Source organism: Magallana gigas, chromosome 2 (assembly GCF_963853765.1).
Source record: "Magallana gigas chromosome 2, xbMagGiga1.1, whole genome shotgun sequence".
Taxonomy (NCBI): Eukaryota; Metazoa; Mollusca; class Bivalvia; order Ostreida; family Ostreidae; genus Magallana; species Magallana gigas.
This window is the reverse complement of record NC_088854.1, coordinates 60,016,376-60,036,223: the sequence shown is the minus strand read 5'-3', so window position 1 is coordinate 60,036,223 and position 19,848 is coordinate 60,016,376. Positions and strand designations below refer to the sequence as shown.

The window sequence follows — 19,848 nt, the reverse complement described above, 5'->3', positions numbered from 1 at the left end:
CTTCCAATTTAGCATTTTCAAGACTTTCTCAGTAAGCCATCGGACTTGCAACTAGGCATTTATACAGTCTTTATATTGAATCATTAGGCATATTGCATATTTTTGATTAAGAATTATCGTTATAAATTGAATGAATTTTTTCATTTTATAATTTTATTCGGTTTCAAGCTGATATTTTTGGCTGTTTATCTATTTATTTACTCATTTTAGCCGGTAAAGTCATATTTTTAGATTATCTATGGTTGGATAGAGAGGTATTCAAAGTGAATTTTAAGTGTGAATCACTGATTGTGGTGACAAAAACATACACAGATAATCTATGCATTGCCTAAACACATGTTCTCATTCAAAAAATGAAAGTGTTGACGTAATAACACAAATTTCATACATAAAAGGTATGTAATTTTCATTCGTAAGGGAGACAATTTGAAGACATAAATATTAATGAGAACAGTGTCACGTGACATTTAGCTCATGAATAAAGTGTACGTGATTTCTCCATATGAAATTTACAAAATGGATATTTTAACACACTGTAGTGTTGACATTTACATAACCAAGCTTTAAACCTATAATAATGCGATTAATTTTACTACACTTTGCACAGTCTCGGGACAGGCATTCACCACATATACCTCATATGCCACACATAATTATGCCTCCCATATACCCGTAACAGTGGCATCGGAAGCAAATTGAAGGGGGGGGGGGGGGGGGGGCGCTAGACTAATCCTCAGAAATCTTGACAAGCAGAACCCCCCCCCCCCCCCCCAAAAAAAAAATCAATGTTATCAAAAAGTGCAAGAAGTGACAACTTACTTTAGTATACTGTTGCAATGATCGATAAAGTCCAAATTAATTTGCCTCAATGGGCTAAGTGGTGCTTCACACACACATTCAAATTCAAATTGTGGTCTCGATTTCTACAGCTGGACTCTATTTCTTTGTTTTGTTCGCGCCAGTAATTTGATACGAATTGGTCAGCTCACTTCACGCAGTGCAGTTTGAGGAGAGGTGTTAGGCTCTTGGCTGACGCACCCGGGCTCACTTGCATTTTGTTTTCAAGCATGCATTTTATAAATTGTAAATTAACTCTAAGCCCTTTGGTTTTAATTTTTTAAGCATATAATTTTACTAAAATCAACAGTGATCAAACTTTGTACTTCTAAAATTTTTAGAAGTACAAAGTTTGATCACTGTGTGTACAGTCTTAATCCATTCAAATGATTTATTCATTACAAAAAAACCCCCAAAAAACAAATCAGAAAGCTGTATTTTATTTTCATAAATCATGGTTTGTTCAATATTTGTCTAAGTTCAACACGTTTTTTTCAACGTCCTATAAAGTTAGTTGTTTTTTGGTTACTCAACGTCGTTAACCATAATCAACATATTTTCAACGTTGGTACAATGTTGTATGCCTACTTGGTAGTCTGTCTTGAAAATGCCGAAACGCTGTGAAGAAGTAGGTCAGTGAATAGTCATGAACGCCCCCCAGTATGCACCCTGGTTTGAAGTCCTCCATCAAGTACATCTGAATAAAGAGGCGTTTGAAATCCCGTTCATCAAGGAACGTAAACAACACGACAAGTAACATCAGAAGTTCGTCATGGCTGCTCTTAAAATCCTGAAGCGAGGCTGCAGACTTCAGATCAGACACTTGGTTTCCAACAAAGCGGTAAGTTTTGGTGATCATCTTCAGTTTCCCAGTAATGGTGGTTTCCCTCACAAGGGTGTGAACCAAATCTAGTCCAGGCTGTAGAATGTCGTACAGACTTCCTCCTTCTTGGACCACCGGGTTTTTTGCGCTGGTGCAGTGTCCCCCGCAAGATGGCGGTAAATTATTCGGTTTTTCAGTAGACGGAGAAACCACGTTCAAAAGCGTCTGATTGTCGCTGTTGTTTTCAGATCGCAAGTCGTCGACCATACCTGTACCTTTTTGATGTGCAAGCTTCGTATCATTAGCTGTACTGGGGTGCATGCGCACCTCGAATTCCCAACAGTCGCCTAGTTCCTCGCATTCTCTCTTATCAATCGATTGTTGACTCAGACCGGAAGTGATAGAATGCACACTTTCTACCGGACGTTTGACTCCTGTGACATGAACGGAAGCGGAAGGGTCATTCAGACAGCGTATCCATGGTTCGTCAATACCTAGCTCCTCGAAAGACATGTCCTTGGTTTTGTTAAACACATTAACACATATTCTACCGTATGTTTTATCATACAACGATTCTAAGGGTTCCATGATTTTGTGACATAAGATATTATGATAGTAAATGGCTATTTTTCCGCTTATGTTTGATTTGGCGGTTCCATGGCAGCTGTTTTTAGAGATGGCTAGCGAAAGAAGTTTAACCATACTCAACAAATGATCATTCACCTCTCGTTTTATTGCATCTGTAGGAGACTGAAAAACGGTTTCTTGTCTTCTTGGATCGTTTTTTTCATCTTCTGGGATGTCCATTGTACAGTGCCCGATCATATCTCCGGAAGCTTGATCTTCAGTTTCTTTCAAAACTGCAGCAATTTTATCGTGTATACCAGAACAGAAACGAAAATGTCGTTCTGTGACGTCATTGGTGATGTCTGCGAAAATGGAAAAGATCGTCTCCTCTAGCGTGTACCAGTCCTTTGGCTTGCAGTTCATCCCAATGACGTCAGTATCGTGTTCGGCCGTTCCATCAGATTTCATCTGCCAACCAAAAGTCTGGCCATCTGTCTTCAAGTCATGTAAGGCTTGTTTGATAGCCTCTCGAACCGAGGAAATCTTGGCCTTATGCAAGCAGAGCCGATGTAATTCTTCCATTTCTTCTTGTAGCTGTTCGTTAATCTCAATGTAAATCTGATGGCAGTCGTTCGTAGTATCGGATTCTAACAACTGTTTTGACTTTTTTGCATGTTTTATGCTTTCCTGAATTGTTTTAATCTTTACCAAATTCTCATGACAGGCATCTCGTTCTTTTCGGACCAGACCAAGTTCATCAGCCGTAGAATTACTCAGTTTCAATTCATCTACCTTTCTTTGGATGGCATCAAATACATGGCAGGCTTCTTTGACATCTTTTTCTATGTGTTTTTCGAACTCTTGAAGAAATTTGGGATTGCATGAAAGTATGTACGTCTCACTTGTAAAATCTTCGTTCTCAAGAATTTCCTTTTGTTTTTTGGCCAAGGAGGATTCCTTTAAATGCACATCCACGCCTTTCTCCTCAATAGTTTGTTCAATGCTTTTGAGTTGCTTTTCAACTAAGCAAAGGGCGTTATGGAGATTAGACATGTCGTCTACTGTTAGCAAGATAGATGGCATGATATAACAATGGAGCAACCGCAACAATTCAGTCTTAAATTGTTTCTTGCTAAATTCTCTCCTTCCCATGCTGATTAACAACTCTCTTGTAGCTTCAAATAGTTCTTGAGCTTTTGGGTCTAACTCATTGTAATCATAGTCTTCAAAAACCAATACTTCTCTGACGCTGTCACCTGGTTCCATTCGAACACGAACTTCGCGGCAATTGCCGTCAATGAAGATGGCGTCAATGAAAAGAGACTTGAACCAGATGGCGGGCTCTAGCTGTAGATCATTTCCCACGTCGTCTATCATTGGGCGGTACCAATCCTTCAGCACCACCTTCAGCTGCTCCAGCGAGTCCCCATGTCTCAAATTCAGGTTCATGACAACAACCTAGTCCTGAAAAGATTAAAAGTAATAACGACTAATATCAGAATAAAAATAATAAAGATATGACGAAAAATCTATTTACCCTTAATGGCAAAATGCAGGCAATGAATACTGATTGAAGTTGGTTATGCTGGTTGCTCATGAAAAGAGGAATTATAACTATATATAAGGTCTCCCGTTTTAACGGAAGACGTTATCGTTTTTCTATACGTCTTCTTCTCTTGTAGCCAAAGTTGTGCAAAAGTTTTCTTGGAAATGACTCGACTGATTTGCATGAAATTTTATTGGTTTGATAATATTTTGAACCTTATCAGAAACGATCGTTATTTGTTGATAATGTCATTTCGAAAGATATAGCATGCACATTTTCAGGGCTGGGAGACGAAAGATTGCAAATAAGACTTTCGATCATTCCTGTCAAGCACAGAAAGCGATGAAGCTCAATAGGGCTTGGAAATTAAAATAATAACTAGTCATTTTACGTGGTTTTATTTTATTATCTTTTTCTAAACATTATTTCGTAAACATACGGAGAACAAAGGGTGAATGAGAAAGTTTGATTTACTAAAGCAGTTATATTTTAAATTTTAATTAAGTTATTAAACCACAGCTTCTGCTGTTTTAATTACAACACATTTTGGAGTACAAACCATAAAGCTAACCTTCTCAGGATTTTCCCAATGCACTGCAATCCTTTGCAAAAGACTAGTAATAGATTGTCTCCTATACCAATGATCAAATGACATATTGATTTGTCATAATAACCATTTTGTTCATTTAATTTTGCATAAAATCAGCATGGTTCTTGGGATTAAACTGTCCTTTGCAGGACAAATATTTGTCACACAACCATCAGACATACCTATAACACTCCGGCAAAAGACTTAAATATTTAAAATCTCCTGCATCCAACTGATCCCCTATGCGGAAGGTTTTTTTTAAATATCTATGAACCTAACCGAACTTTAGTAAATGTGTTTAGACATATTAAACTCTTTTTGAGAGTTTCCCTCGATTTTAGCTTCAAAGGCTGCTTTGTAGCTCGATAAATCGAAATTCATCCAAGTTCTGTTTTCCATAATCTAGAATGCTAAGTATGACAAGTTTTCGTTTAGTTTAAGATCTATAACGTCTTTTGGCTTTGACTTATTCAGTTGCGCATGTAAACTATAAACAATCATGATAATTTTGTTTAAAAGCCCTCATAAGACTATAAAGGGTCGGCTATTAAAACAATCCTTTCTTGATATCCCAACACGACACATACTGTAATTTCTAAACACATATTAAAGAAGTTATAAAATTATTATAAAATTATAAGAGCTTTAATTTTTGACACCAAGACAAAGGGGTTGATCATTCAAAAAAGGGATCGAGAGGGCCCCAAAGTGTTCTAATAACTTTTTTCTGTGAAAGGTTTTGTTTTACTTTATAGAAGCAATAATGTCTCAATGTTATTTCTCTTTTCAATAAAAATATCTATTTTGAGATTTTAGGAGCTAAATTTCTGAAATTTCATATTTCAGAATGCAGATTATTTGACAAAGTAACATCGAAGATAAGATCAATTTTTTTAAATCACATGCTACCATTAAAATTAGGAGTAAGGGCCCCTATTAGAAGTTCAAAGTTCTGTCCCTAAAACTTTTTTTCTAAATATCTCTTTAGCATGTTTTTAAACACAACAAATTATGTTTGAAATAACAAGAGCTTTCATTAAAATTAAGGAAAATGGTTTGTCCTTCAAATAAGCGGCCAAGAGAGGTCTAAAGTCTGAGTCAGGTTTTCCATTCTCAAGGATTATTATTTGTGTCCGGTCTCGCAGAAAGTTTTTAATCCAACTGTATAGGTTTTTCCGAATTTCATTGAGATGAAGTTTGTTCATCAGCATAGTGTGCGGAACTTTATCAAAGGTCTTAGAAAAATCCAACAGTATCACGTCCGCCTGGCTTTTGTCGTCAAAAGACTTGGCAAGATTCTGTACAGCAACAATAACTTGGGTATCAGAGGATCATTGTTTTCTGAAGCCTTATGACAATGTTTTACATCCGTTAGAATTACCTTGTCTCAAGCAACTTACATGTTATAGAGTGAAAGTGGCCTGTAATTCTCTACTTTGTTTTTGCCTTCTTTTAGTATGCTGGTACCACATTTGCCATTTTCCATTCCCTTGGGATGACTCCTTGGTTTATTGACCCCCGGAGGAACTGGAAGACAATTGTGAGAACTAGAGCAAGGTCCGTCCAAAGAACCCTCAGCAACCATGCGCGAATGCCGTCAGCCCCAGTGGCTTTAAGGGTTTGTAGACTTTGAATTAGCTTGTTTACACCAGCCTCTGATGTATTATACAATTCATTGCAAGATGTGTTTTAGACCCATGGATTTTAATGTTGTTCACTGTTTCATTAAAACTGAACACCGAAGAAAACTGCTTCTTAAGGATTGTAGTCTTAGATGTATTTTCTGCATATGTCTGTCTCCTGCTTTTAATGTTGCTATCCCTTCACGATTCTCGTTTTTGCTGTTGATGAATCCCCAGAATTGCTTTGGATTGGATGTACAGTATGATGAAATTGTGTTCTTTATACTAGTATAATTGAGTTGCGTCAAGCGAAAAGGGACCTTCGTGACATAGAATAAATACGTCACAATAACGCTGCAAAGACTTGACGTTTCGTCTGCTTGTTTACCGGAAAAAGGTGAAGAAAACGCACAACGTTAAAGATCGTATCATATCTATATGTAATGTAAATAAAAGCGTGACCATCGATCCTGCTGTATTCAACATTCATGGATTTACAGGTAACTTATTTATTTTCATTACATGTGCATTTATTTTATATGACACTTCATAAAAACAACATACATGTATAGGGCCTATATGATAATTAAAAGCCTATATCCCATAGCGTAGTGGTATGTGTCTTATCTCTAATGTCAGAGGTACTGGGATCGAGCCCTTGTCGCAGCGTGATGAATAGTGAAAATGTTAGCAGTGGAAGAAGTTAAATTCCCTTTTGCAACTATTTTCTTCTTATTAATGCCGTTATCAGTTAACTGCTTTACTTTCATTCTTATGAAGATATTATTGTTTTGATACAAAGAATATATAAAAAAGGGGGGCTGTCAGTTGATTAATGGCAATCTGATGAATTATGTAAAGGGTACTATCCTAATTTAATTTTTCAATACACGAACTAAACAAACTTTTTAAAATCAACAGGCTTTAGACAACTTGATTGATGAGTTCCTCCCTCGTCATAGACAAGTGACAAGTGCACCGTCTGATGAAGAAAGTGATAGCGATTCGGATAGGGACGAGTTAATTATCATCAGGTCTAATCGACCCTCTTCTATATTTTATAATAAATTTGATATAAAAATAAATTATTCTTTCTATCTTAAAATTAGCAATTTTAATCTAACATCTTCAAGAAAATCCCTAAGTTAATCCTTTCTTTATCGCAGAATAATGATTAACACGTATTTTAGCTTAAAGCCAAAAAGTTAAGAAGTTAGGTACATATTCACACATTTTGATTGCACGTTAAATTCCATTTTATTTATCAACAAATAGCCTTTACGCCAAGCCACGCAATGCGATTAACAAATTCTTTTGATGTCCTCTTGACTCAATTAGTGTCAGTTCATCGGATTAAGTTTCTTTGTTAGACCTGCTCTTTTAGGTATCTTTTCTGTGAGAGGCCCCCGATAGGTAATTGGGTATATGTATCTGTATATGTTTTTGTTGTTTTGATAATTACCCCTTTGTTGAACCCTACCTCGACCAGGCTGATTTTTGTATCCAGTGCCCAGCGCGTCACTTTTTGCTGGACACTCAAGAATAAACGACGTAAACTTTATTAAAGAAGCCTTGGTCATTATTTCAGTTGTCACCAGATAATCAAAGAAAATCCCGGGTGACAAGTTGGTGGAGAAAGGCTCAAGATCCCACATGAAGACAAAGCCAATCAACTACTACCTGCGATCAACAGAGAACCAGCATCAAGACGAAACATTACCACCATAAGTGCAAACCTCCAAGTCAAACGAACAACATTACCAATCAACACTAGAAATAGCACCATCTGATTCAGAGGAACAACACCCCCAATCAACAACCGAAGCACCAGCATCTGAATCAGAGGATCAAGAAATTGAAACTTTAGATGAGGAGCAAATCCCTAAGGATCACATAACACAATCATCAACAGATCATCAACCACTAGAACACCAGATTAGAAATAGAATTATGGCCACAGGAATTAATTTGAAGAAATTTGATGGCAGTGAAAATGTACATCTTTGGATAACTGTACTCGAAAACTGGCAGAAATTCCACAATGTTTCCGATTCAGAAGCCCTCCTTGCCATAGGATGTAATTTTGAAGGCCAAGCAGCCACATGGCTCCAAACCTTATCACCAGCCCAGAAAAACAATCTTACAACATTCAAAGACTGCTTGAAAAGTCGCTTTGCAAATAAGGAAACAAAGTCCCTTCTAGGACTTAGACAGTACCCTGGAGAGTCAACCAATGACTACCTCTCAAGAGCAGAAAAACGTCTTTGGGACATGACCTCCCAGAAATATACAAAGTCCAATTCACAACAAATGGATTAATCAACACTATAAAAAATGTGTCATCTCGAAAGGGCCCAAAACTTTCCAGGAATTACGTCACGCTGTTGACCTGGCAAAACAAGAACTAGAATGTGACAACAAACAGGACTTTGACATTCAATCTCTCACATCAATAAGGGAGACACTTAAGAGTGAAATTAGTGCTCTAACAGCCACACAAGAGAGACCATTCCAAAATCAAAAGAGGAAGCAACACAACCCTGGACGTGAATCCTTCTCCCAAACACCCCAGGCCCAGGCACCTTGGAACCAACCCGGCCAGTCCTTCAGCAACCCCGCTTAGACCTTCAGCCACCCCGCCCAGTCCTTCAGCCAACCAAACCAGTCCTTCAGCCACCCCACCCAGTTCAACCAACCCGGTCAACCCTTCCAATGGATGGTACCACCCTCACCTTGGCCCCAGCAGCAATGGTTTCAACCGATGAACCAACCCATGAATAGGAGAGGGAGAAAGACATGCAGCGGATTTGGTAAGTTCTGTTTTTCCAGATCAGCTTGCCCTGCATTTAATGTTAAATGTTCCAACTGCGGAAATTGGCGTCATTTTGCCTCAGTCTGTCGCACAAATCCAACACCACCACATACATCTCAACAAGTGACAACTAACCACCAGCAATCTAACAACCACTCTAACCAGCCCACCTTCCAAAACTCATCATACTAGGGGCACGCGCCTATCCTTCTTGAGGATAGGCACCAAGCTAACAATGACTCATCCCTGCTAACAGCTCATACTAAGCATGCTTCGAATATCCATTCTAATGATTCCAAACCTAACCATCCCCCAAGATCTAACCAAAAACCTACCTCAAAACCCAAAACCAAATCAAAACGTAAGAAATCATTCAGCAATGTCAATTTGATCATGCCTATTATGAAAAATACTGTTAGCATTGAAATCTATGGACATCCCATAAGAGCATTGGTCGACACGGGTGCAAGTATCTCTTGTGTAGCAGCGTCTGTCTTAACTAGATTAGGTATAGATAGGAACGAGCTACAGTCGATGGATGAAACTGATGCTGTGGCTGTTGGTGGTGAGAAACACCACAGTCTTGGTGCTTTTTCCCTACCTGTCTCTTTTGAAAATTGTATTATTTCTCACACTTTCCAAGTTTTTGAAAAATTTCAACATCCCATCATTCTAGGACTAGATTTTCTAACACTCAACAAAGCTGTCTTAGATGTTAATCAAAACACTCTTTCTCTCAAAGACCCCATTTCAGAGCAAGTCCTTTCCCTTCAAATTAACACAGGTATTGCCCGTGTGTCCCATTCTATCAAAATCAATCCAAAGTCAATCACATCTGTAGAGGTGTTCATTTCAAACCTCCCCAATGACCAATCAGTTCTCCTTGAACCATCACCAGACTTACCAGAACTTGGACTTGTTGGTGCTAAATGCTTGATAGACACAATCAACAATGACACTCATTTTATTCAGATCATCAACCCAACCGATGACCCTGTTACTCTTTCAGCAGATACATGTGTTGCATCAGCTTGTTGTATTAATTCAAACATGGTAGTATCTCTTGACACCCCCACTAGTGCCAAACCCCTTTCAGAAAAGCAGGACATTAAGGAACCTATCTCCTTTGACCTATCCTCTTCGGACTTAACAGGTGATCAAAAACAAATTCTCCATGCTTTTCTCCAAAAACATAGGTCAGTCTTTGCATCAGATCTCAAAGAATTGGATAAGTGGTCTCTTCAGCCACACAGAATTGAAACAGGTGATGCTCATCCAATTCGTCAGCGTTTTTACCGCCAATCCCCACAGGTAAATGCAGAAACAAACATACAACTGGAGGAAATGTTAGATGCAGACATTATAGAGGAATCAACTTCCATGTGGCAGAGCCCTGTAGTTATGGTCAAGAAAAAGAACGGACAACTTCGTTTTGCTGTTGACTACAGGAAACTCAATGCTGTAACAAAACAACACACCTTTCCTCTCCCCAGACTTGAAGATGTCTTTGATACTATCGGCATTTCTAAAGCCAATATTTTCTCTACTTTAGATCTTGCATCAGGCTTCTCTGCATCAGATTCCTATGGACCCTGAAACTGCTCATAAGTCAGCCTTTGTGACCCCTACAGGAATCTATCAGTGGAAAAGAATGCCTTTTGGTCTTGTTAATGCCCCAGCTAGTTTCCAAGCTCTCATGACCCAAGTCCTTAAAGGTCTTAATTGGAAAACTTGTCTTGTGTATGTTGATGACATATTAGTCTTCTCAAATTCCTTTCAACAACACATACAACATCTTCATGACATCTTTACTCGCCTCGAATCTGCAGGACTTACTTTGAAACCAAGTAAATGTTCCTTTGCCCTAAAGGAAGTCCACTATTTGGGTCATGTTATTACAAAAGCTGGAGTGAAAGCTGATGTTGCAAAAACAGATGCAGTGAAAACTTTCCCAACCCCTAAGTCTACCAAAGATGTTCGGTCATTCCTTGGTCTTTGCAATTATTATCGGAAGTTTATCCAGGGTTATAGCTCCCTCATTAGCCCCCTTACTGCTCTGCTGCGGAAAGATGTTAAGTTCAAATGGTCTGAAGAATGTCAAGCTGCTTTTGAACAATTAAAAACAGCTCTAACATCCCCACCTGTCTTAGCTTATCCTGACAATTCAAAACCTTTTGTTCTTACTACTGATGCTTCAGGTACAGCACTAGGTTTCATTCTCGGACAGTTTGATGACAATGGTGTTGAAAGGGTCATAGCTTTCGGCGGTCGCTCCCTTAACAAATTTGAACGAAATTACACTATATCAGAGCGAGAATTTTTAGCTATTATTGAGGGTATCAAAACTTATCAAGTGTATCTTGCTGACAAACCCTTTACAGTCTTCACTGATCACTCTGCTCTTAAGTGGCTACAATCAGTCAAACATGACACAGGCCGCTTAGCTCGTTGGTCCATTCTCCTTCAAAGTTACAACTTTCAAGTCGTTCATAAAAAGGGAAAGAAAAATGAGGTTGCCGATGCACTTTCAAGACGCACTTACCCTGACCAACCAGCAAATGCACCTGATCCAGAGGATGTAATCCCGAGCACTTCTATCTCTGCGCTATCAACTTCTCAAGAACATAATCAAGTCACATTTTTCTACAAAAATGAAAAGCAACAAGTTCTTATGTCAGACACACCTCATGTATGTCCCATTTCTACTGTTGATGATGTTGGACAGTTACAAAGTGAATGCCCAGACTTTGCAGCGATGTACGCATATTTGTCGAATGGCACAGTACCTTCTACAAAACTGGAAAGAGATAAATTAATTTCAGAAAGTAATCACTTTGTCTTGTTAGATGGCACTCTCTTTCATTTCTATGAGCCCCGTTCTAAAAAAGTTTCTCAAGTACAACCCGTCCTGAAACAACTAGCTGTCCCACGATGTCTACGGGATGACGTCCTTCGTTCATACCATGACAGCATTGCGGGAGGAGCCCATCTTGGTTTAGATAGAACTTACAGAGCAATCAAGTTGAAGTATTTCTAGCCCAAAATGTACCAAAATGTAGCAGATTACATTCGTACTTGCGATTCTTGTCAACATTCTAAGAAAAGCACAAATCCTCATAGAGCCCCTTTAGTCAATATGCCTGTAGAGGACACTTTCGTTCGCCTTCACATGGACATTCTTGGTCCACTTACAACTTCAAATGAAGGGTACAAGTACATATTGTTAATTGTCGACTCATTCAGCAAATTTCCTGAGGCCTTTCCCTTAAAATCACAAGACTCAAAAGAAATTGCTAATGTTCTGTTTTCTGAAATCTTTGCTAGATATGGTGCCCCAAAAGTTATTGTCAGCGATAGAGGACAAAACTTTCTTAGTAAACTTGTCACAGCTGTTTGTGAAATTTTCCAAGTAACAAGACACTTAACTAGCTCCTATCATCCTCAAACCAATTCAACTTGTGAGAGAATGAATAGCACAATCGCCCAATGTCTGAGAACTTATGTCAACTCAACACAAACCAATTGGTCTAAGCTATTACCAGGAGTCATGATGGCCATAAGGATGAGCCCATGTACACAAGCTTCAAACTTTTCCCCTTACCATCTTGTCTTTGGAAAGGAAATGAATCTTCCCTTTGATACCTTACTCATTCCAAGAAATGGTCTCAATAAAGATGCAAAATCTCATGGACTGATCTTATGTCCCACTTGAAAATCGTTAAGGATATAGCAAAAGAGAACATAAATCAAGCACAAATCAAGCAAAAGCAACAGTATGACAAGAAATCTACAGATGTGCCAGACTTACGTGTTGGACAGTCCGTACTTCTCTATTCTACAAAAGTACCAGTAGGTCTATCTCCCAAACTTCACAATCCTTGGGATGGCCCATTCTACATAACAGCTATTGGGCCTAACAACACATACAAATTGCGAAGATGCTCCAACCACAAAGAGCTGAAATCCTTCATTCATGTCAACAGACTTAAAAGGTATGAAAACCCAGATGACCGACCAAGTCTCGACCCCCCACCCCCCCACTGAACCTTCATTGATAACCATCTGCCCCCTGAAGATGCAGATCCCGGACAACCCCCAACCATGATTGAGCCAACTTTGTCTCAACCAAATACACTGGATGAAAATCTAACTTTAGATGCACGGTCAGAGCCAATTTTGGTCAACCAAATCCAGCACTCGATGAGGATCTAACTTTAGATGACAAATCAACCCCTACGCCCACAACGCCAACTGCAGACACACCCAACCCCACCCAAACCAATGACTCGAGTGAAACCTTCTTTGTCGAGAAACTCCTACGATACAAATTTCACAAAGGCAAGAAACTGTTCCGAGTAAAATGGCTCGGACACGCGGAACGAACATGGGAACTTGAGGAAACTCTTCCTCCTTCTATGGTACGCAAGTTTCACATCACCAAGACACAAAAAGGGACTTCCCGAAAGAAGAACAAAAGGCTGACTTGCTTCAACAAGTAGATTTGACATCGACTAGTCCAAGACTCTTTACCTAACCTTTCCTATAATCCCATTTCTATCTCTGCTCCCTGAGCCACTCGTTATGGACCATTGTTAGTATTTTTATATGTAGCTCATGCCATAAACATGTTACCTATAAGGGCTAACAAAGTGTACAGAACATAATCCTGAATCTTGCTTCCTTCCCAAAGGTACTCCTGGACTATCCAACGTCTTCCTCATCATGAGTCTTTTGTCTCTCCTTTGTTTTGTGTCCACCGGTGATGCTGCTGCAGTCCAAAGACTGAATTATGGAGTCCTCTTTGAACCAACCCATCAACTTTACCTGGGACAGGAATACTGGGCCCACACATTCCAGATCCCACAACCGAAAGCAGTTTACTTAAACCGAGAACTGTACTGTAACAACGCCCCACAGTGCAAGTACAGCAAACATATTATTAAAACACTTAATACTTTAAGAACCCAAACGATGGCAAGTGTCAATTCCACTGTCCGGTAAGTCCACGCCCTTATACCCCAATCCCAAATCCCCCATAGAAATCAATTCATTGGCTCTTCCAGATCTAAGCGTGCAATATTTGACTTTGTCGGCCAAATCTCCAAATCTCTTTTTGGCACTGCTACTTCAGACGATATTGATACTTTACAGCGTCATATGCAACTCCTTAATCGTAACAATGTTAAAATTGCTAAAGCTATGGCTGTTCAAGAAAAACATTTATCTTCTTTCATCTCTACTGTTGATGCTCGATTTAACAATGTTATGGATGCAATTAAGAAAAATCATGATGACACAGTTGCCCTCACTGACCTACTTCATCGTTCTGTAGATTCTGTGGAAAATGAGTTTGCTCTTTTAGAACAGTTAATTTTGAAACAAACAAATGCTACAGCTACTTTAAACCTTGCATTAGAACACATCAAAATTAGCATTAATGAATTGATAAAAGGCAAGTTATCTCCCTTTTTGCTTACCCCGCATGTTATTAAATCATCTTTAAATCAAATTCAAAACATAATCGACCAAAAATATCCCAAATTTAATATTATTCATAAAGACCCCTTATATTTTTTTTTCATTTGGTGATTTTTTATATGCTAGGACCCATTCTACATTATTTTTGACTTTAAAAATCCCAATCTCTCCATTTAAGCTACCACTTCTTTTGTACAGAGTCTACTCATTTCCTGTACCCATCAATTCATCAACTTCACATGCCACACAACTTGCAGATGTCCCAACTTACTTTGCACAAACACATGATAACCAACACTTCACACATGTTACTTCAAATCAAATTTCAAACTGCAAAGGTACATCAATCAAATTTTGCACTTTTCACCTCGCACTTACTTCCTCTGCCTCATCAACCAGCATATCATCATTATTTAACAACCAAAAATCTTCTGTATACAAATTATGTGACTTCAGATTTTTTCCAAACAAGATAAAACCATCAATTATTGAATTATCTCCCTCTAGTATCCTTTTTTATCAAACTTCAATGCTCGCCCTCGATTGCTCAACAGGTCAAAGAATAATTAAAGGTTGCCCATTTTGTGTAATGCATTTACCATGTTTGTGTTCAGTTACTTCAGGAGATTTATATCTACCCCCTAGAATTGGTCAATGTCAAAACATCTCTAATTCCATAACTGTGCTACACCCTGTCAACCTTGCTCTTATCCAAGAATTCTTTGATCCAAAATTTTATTCAACAATCTTTGGCGATACAACATTCCAACAATATCTTGATCTAAAAATTCCTAAATTGAAAATTTTTAATCATTCATTTTCTCAGTATTTGGCTGCAGATCTGAAACATCTTTTAAGTTTAAAGAAAATGGCAAAATTAGCTAAGAAAGACGAGACTGTATTTCAATCTTTTGCTGAATCCATGTTAGCAGGTCAAATTGACTTCACTGTTGATTCTTTTCCTGATACTAGTGGTACAATTGCTATGGTAGCTTCTGCGTTAACAACACTATGCATGCTATACTGTATTTGGTCTTTCTTCAAAATTAGAAAATTAACAACTATTGTTGCTGTAACCCACATTCCTAACCAAACTTCAGCCTTCCCTACCCCACATCCTAACCTCATATCCTATTACAATAATGGTCCAAACACTGACTCACCATCACCTATCCTTCAAAACATCTACACTTCATTCACGACACCATGGCCATATGTTACACTTTCAGCTTTCACTACTTTACTTATCTGTTTCTATGCACACAGGCTATGGAACAAATCCAAACAAACACACAAAACTACACTTCACATGGAACTCCCTTCTGGAACTGATTGCATCCTAATCCCACTACTAACACTCCCACTCTGTCCAGACAACTGGAACATTCAACCTCCACAAGACATCCAACACATCAACATACGCAGAACATACCTTATTTGGGCAAACCTCTCATTAGATGCACCCAACTTAATTATTGAAAATACCCATACAAACAAACGCATCAACATTCCCACCACCATTCTCATTTCACCACTTAAGGCTCACAGACTGCGAAATTTGTTAGCTCAACCATATACAGTTTACTTTTTATTATCCCACCACCAATATTTTCGTTTACTACAGTAAATTTTATTCACTGCATTAGATCTGGAAGTGCAGAGCTTACTTTGTGTGAAAGGAGTGTGCAAGAATACCATGTTATTGTACCAAATATGCTTGGTTTGTATTAACTAATGTCATGTATTTTGTCCACAATATATTTTGTTTTGTACTCCCATGTTCTGTATCATGTCACTTGGTCGTCCACTTCCTAAGTTGAGTACAAAGCCTATGTTTTCCTTTTTTTGGTTTTTTTTTCTTCCCCATGTATTCATACTGTGTGTCATTTCATACCTACCTCTGTACATATTTTAATGCAATTTATTTCTTTAATGTTATAGTTCTTTAGCTTAGATTTTGTTTATATGTGATTACATTACCCACCTCTCATTATTTTTTTTTACTTTTACATCCCTATTTTTTTTCATCTTTGAGGACAAAGATTTTTCAAACCAGGAGGGACTTATCATCAGTTCTAATCGACCCTCTTCTATATTTTATAATAAATTTGATATAAAAATAATTTTTTCTTTCTATCTTAAAATCAGCAATTTTAATCTAACATCTTCAAGAAAATCCCTAAGTTAATCCTTTCTTTATCGCAGAATAATGATTAACACTTATTTTAGCTTAAAGCCAAAAAGTTAAGAAGTTAGGTACATATTCACACATTTTGATTGCACGTTAAATTCCATTTTATTTATCAACAAATAGCCTTTACGCCAAGCCACGCAATGCGATTAACAAATTCTTTTGATGTCCTCTTGACTCAATTAGTGTCAGTTCATCGGATTAAGTTTCTTTGTTAGACCTGCTCTTTTAGGTATCTTTTCTGTGAGAGGCCCCCGATAGGTAATTGGGTATATGTATCTGTATATGTTTTTGTTGTTTTGATAATTACCCCTTTGTTGAACCCTACCTCGACCAGGCTGATTTTTGTATCCAGTGCCCAGCGCGTCACTTTTTGCTGGACACTCAAGAATAAACGACGTAAACTTTATTAAAGAAGCCTTGGTCATTATTTCAGTTGTCATCAGATAAACAAAGAAAATCCCGGGTGACATAATACACAGTAACCTCGTTCATGATGATGTTTTAAGAGAACGAATAGACCTGTTTACTCGAAGTAATGGCGATGACTATAGCGAAGAGATTGAAAGTGAAGACGACGACAACGTATCATGTAATGGAAACAGTGATATACAGAGTTTGAAAGAAAAGGTTTTGACATCTTGTTCATGTGGAAAAAATTGCTTAGACAGTGTCCCGTTAGATGATATCCAGAGCTCGATCTTGGCATTAAGAGAACTTTCAAGAGAGGAAAGAGACATGGTAATCATGGGGAAATTTCGGTGAAATTCGAATAGCTGTACACAGAGAGGAAAGGAAAGAAAAAGGAAGAGATACACATACTTCTTCAGGAATAAGGAAATTTGCAGGGGGTCTTTTATTTTTGCATATGGTGTTGGTTCAAAATATGTGAAGAATATTGTGTCCCACATGAACGAGAATGGGTGCATACCAACAACGCACAAAAACAAGAATAGACGCCCTAGCAATGCTTTCTGCTTTGATGACCTGAAAAATGCAATAGACTTTATCCAGAATTACGCAGAAGAGTTTGGACTCCCTCAGCCCAATGTGAAAAACCAAGGACATCCTCACATCTTTCTGCCGTCATCTGGTAACAAGTCATCTCTGCATTCAACCTACGTCACATCATGTACTGAAGCAAACAAACGCCACGTTGGTCTTACAACATTTAAGCTTCTGTGGAGAGACTGCTGTCCCCATATCAAGTATATGACTCCACGTTCCGACATCTGTCCAAAATGTGAGAATCATCGGGCCAACATATCTACAGCTGCTGGACAACAGGAAAAACAGGAGCATCTGCAGGCTTTCACTGAACATTTGTTAATGGTGGAGAAAGAGCGTCAGGTAGTTAAACATTTTGATAATATATCAACACTGTTTTTGTATTTCTCTGTAAATTTGTCTATGTTATTGTTTGACATTATTTATCCATTGCAGGTGTATCACAATGCAGTAAAGAATGCGAGAAAAGAAATGAAGCTAAATCACAATTATCTTGTCAAATTATTAAATAAACTACGAGGCTTACAAACCTGTTATCTGCCGCTTGTCCTCCGATCCTTCAATTTCTACTATAAACTTAATGAAAACAGTTCATTGTACTCTTACATACCTGTTTACCTCATAAGGAAAGAAAAAACTTTATTATAAAAACAAAACTTTGTTTCAAATTTACGCTGATATAATTTCTGCGATTCAGAAATCGTCGCGAACAAAGCGGAAATTGGATACACGCGGAAAAAAACCTGATATACGGTAATATTTACATTTACTTTCTTCCCTCCTATTAAATTGCATTGATTGATTTAGGTGAAATTTACGCATAACACAGAAGACCCAATCACTAAATCTGGTGCGTATGTATACATTCAGTCTTCCTTCAGAACATGACTGACTCTCCTTCCGACTTTAAACCGGATCACGACCTGATATTATACGTGGGCTGATTAATATTTCATGGAAGTAAATATTTTTAAAGATTTGAATGAATTCAATTGATTAATTTCTTAGTATACCAAAAATAAATTCATCAAATTACAGAAGGAAAAATAAATTGTGTTATTAAAATTTAAAACGCTGTGCACTATATTTGTCAGCATAATTCGGCTGTTCCAACGACTCTTCCGTTAATAACCAAATTTTCATAACGCGCTAGCGCGCGTTATTCAATTTGTATGCACACAACGTTGCAGTTATGAGACCACATCATTCAAAAAATAAGGATTCAATGCTAAATTATTTGTCGTTTGGTATCAAACATTAATATCTTTTTTTTAGGTGAAAACAAAAACAGATATGTTCTGGGATATCTGATGTGGCGAACTCTCATGGGCTTGCATCACGATATTCAGCTGTCAATGCAGGTTTCATACCATGGCCGATGTCTTGTTGATGCCGGATTTGCTAACATAAAGCGGCTGTACCACAGGACGGATGTAGATAGCCTTTCCGGTCTTGTTGAGGTGGTTAGGAAAAGCGCCAGATCAAACACTCCCGTTACCTACACCAACGACGCTGGAGAACACAGCTGGGAGTGGTATGATTGGAAGTCGTTTACCAGCACGTTCTTCACAAATGTGATAGGCATCCGGAAAATGCTACATTTTAGATTTCCATCATTATCACCGGGTATGTATTTAGTAACATGTATGTAAAACATATAATTCCATCGGATTGACAGACTATTTATGTATCTTGAAGTTTATATATATTTCTTTTTAATCAATATCAATACAGTCAATTAAATTGTAAAAAAATACATGTATAATGTCTGTATATTCACTGTGAGAGGTACATGTACTGAAATAAATTTATTCTTTTTTATACAGGAAAACTGTTCGTCAAAAGTCACGCCGATGACAGTGAACGAGAAATCACGCTTCTGAAATCCAGTATCAGTCCGGAAGACATAACAACAGGGTCAGTGATGCCCGACATTTTACCTCCCGGCGGGATGACCTCAGAGAGGCAACGTTATCTGTTCCGTGTTGTTCGCCCTTTTGTACGAGATCCTTTTAAGGACACTACCTGTCCAGAGGCTGAAGAGTGATGAAGATGATGATAAAATGAACGGTTTTAAATGCAAACATAATGTATTGTTAGGATTCATTTAATGACATTGAAAGTGTATTTATTTTCGTTTTCCAACACGTTTTAATTTTGTTTTATTGAATACTAACATTTTAAACATTTGAAAATGTCAATTAGTTTAGTGAAATATATTTCTTCAGGACAAGAAATGCCGTTGTTTTATTTTTGATGACGTTCTAATGACATTGATATTCTATGACGTTATGCAACGTTTTTGTGACGTTATCTTGCATTAATTAGTGCATTTCAAATGCATTTTATCTAGTCTTAAACTGAGTATTTGATTA

The 19,848-nt window shown here is 37.9% G+C and overlaps 1 protein-coding gene across 2 annotated transcripts; it reads right to left on the bottom strand.

Moving 5' to 3' along the window:
- Positions 1-1,272: 1,272 nt before the first annotated feature.
- Positions 1,273-18,092, bottom strand: LOC136273220 (uncharacterized). Of its 2 annotated transcripts, none has more exons than XM_066077569.1 (2): positions 18,004-18,092; positions 1,273-3,691 (listed from the first exon to the last, which is right to left on the bottom strand). In XM_066077569.1, the coding sequence occupies exon 2, from the start codon at positions 3,674-3,676 to the stop codon at positions 1,397-1,399; it is 2,280 nt and encodes a 759-aa protein (XP_065933641.1). In that variant the 5' UTR covers positions 3,677-3,691; positions 18,004-18,092; the 3' UTR covers positions 1,273-1,396. The 2 variants fall into 2 exon arrangements, with proteins under 2 accessions (XP_065933641.1, XP_065933642.1); XM_066077570.1 differs by lacking the exon at positions 18,004-18,092 and adding an exon at positions 5,763-6,547.
- Positions 18,093-19,848: the final 1,756 nt, after the last annotated feature.

Bases quoted from the DNA above. Each gene is read 5' to 3' on its own strand.
- LOC136273220 (XM_066077569.1), bottom strand. From the start codon at position 3,676: ATGAACCTGAATTTGAGACATGGGGACTCGCTGGAGCAGCTGAAGGTG.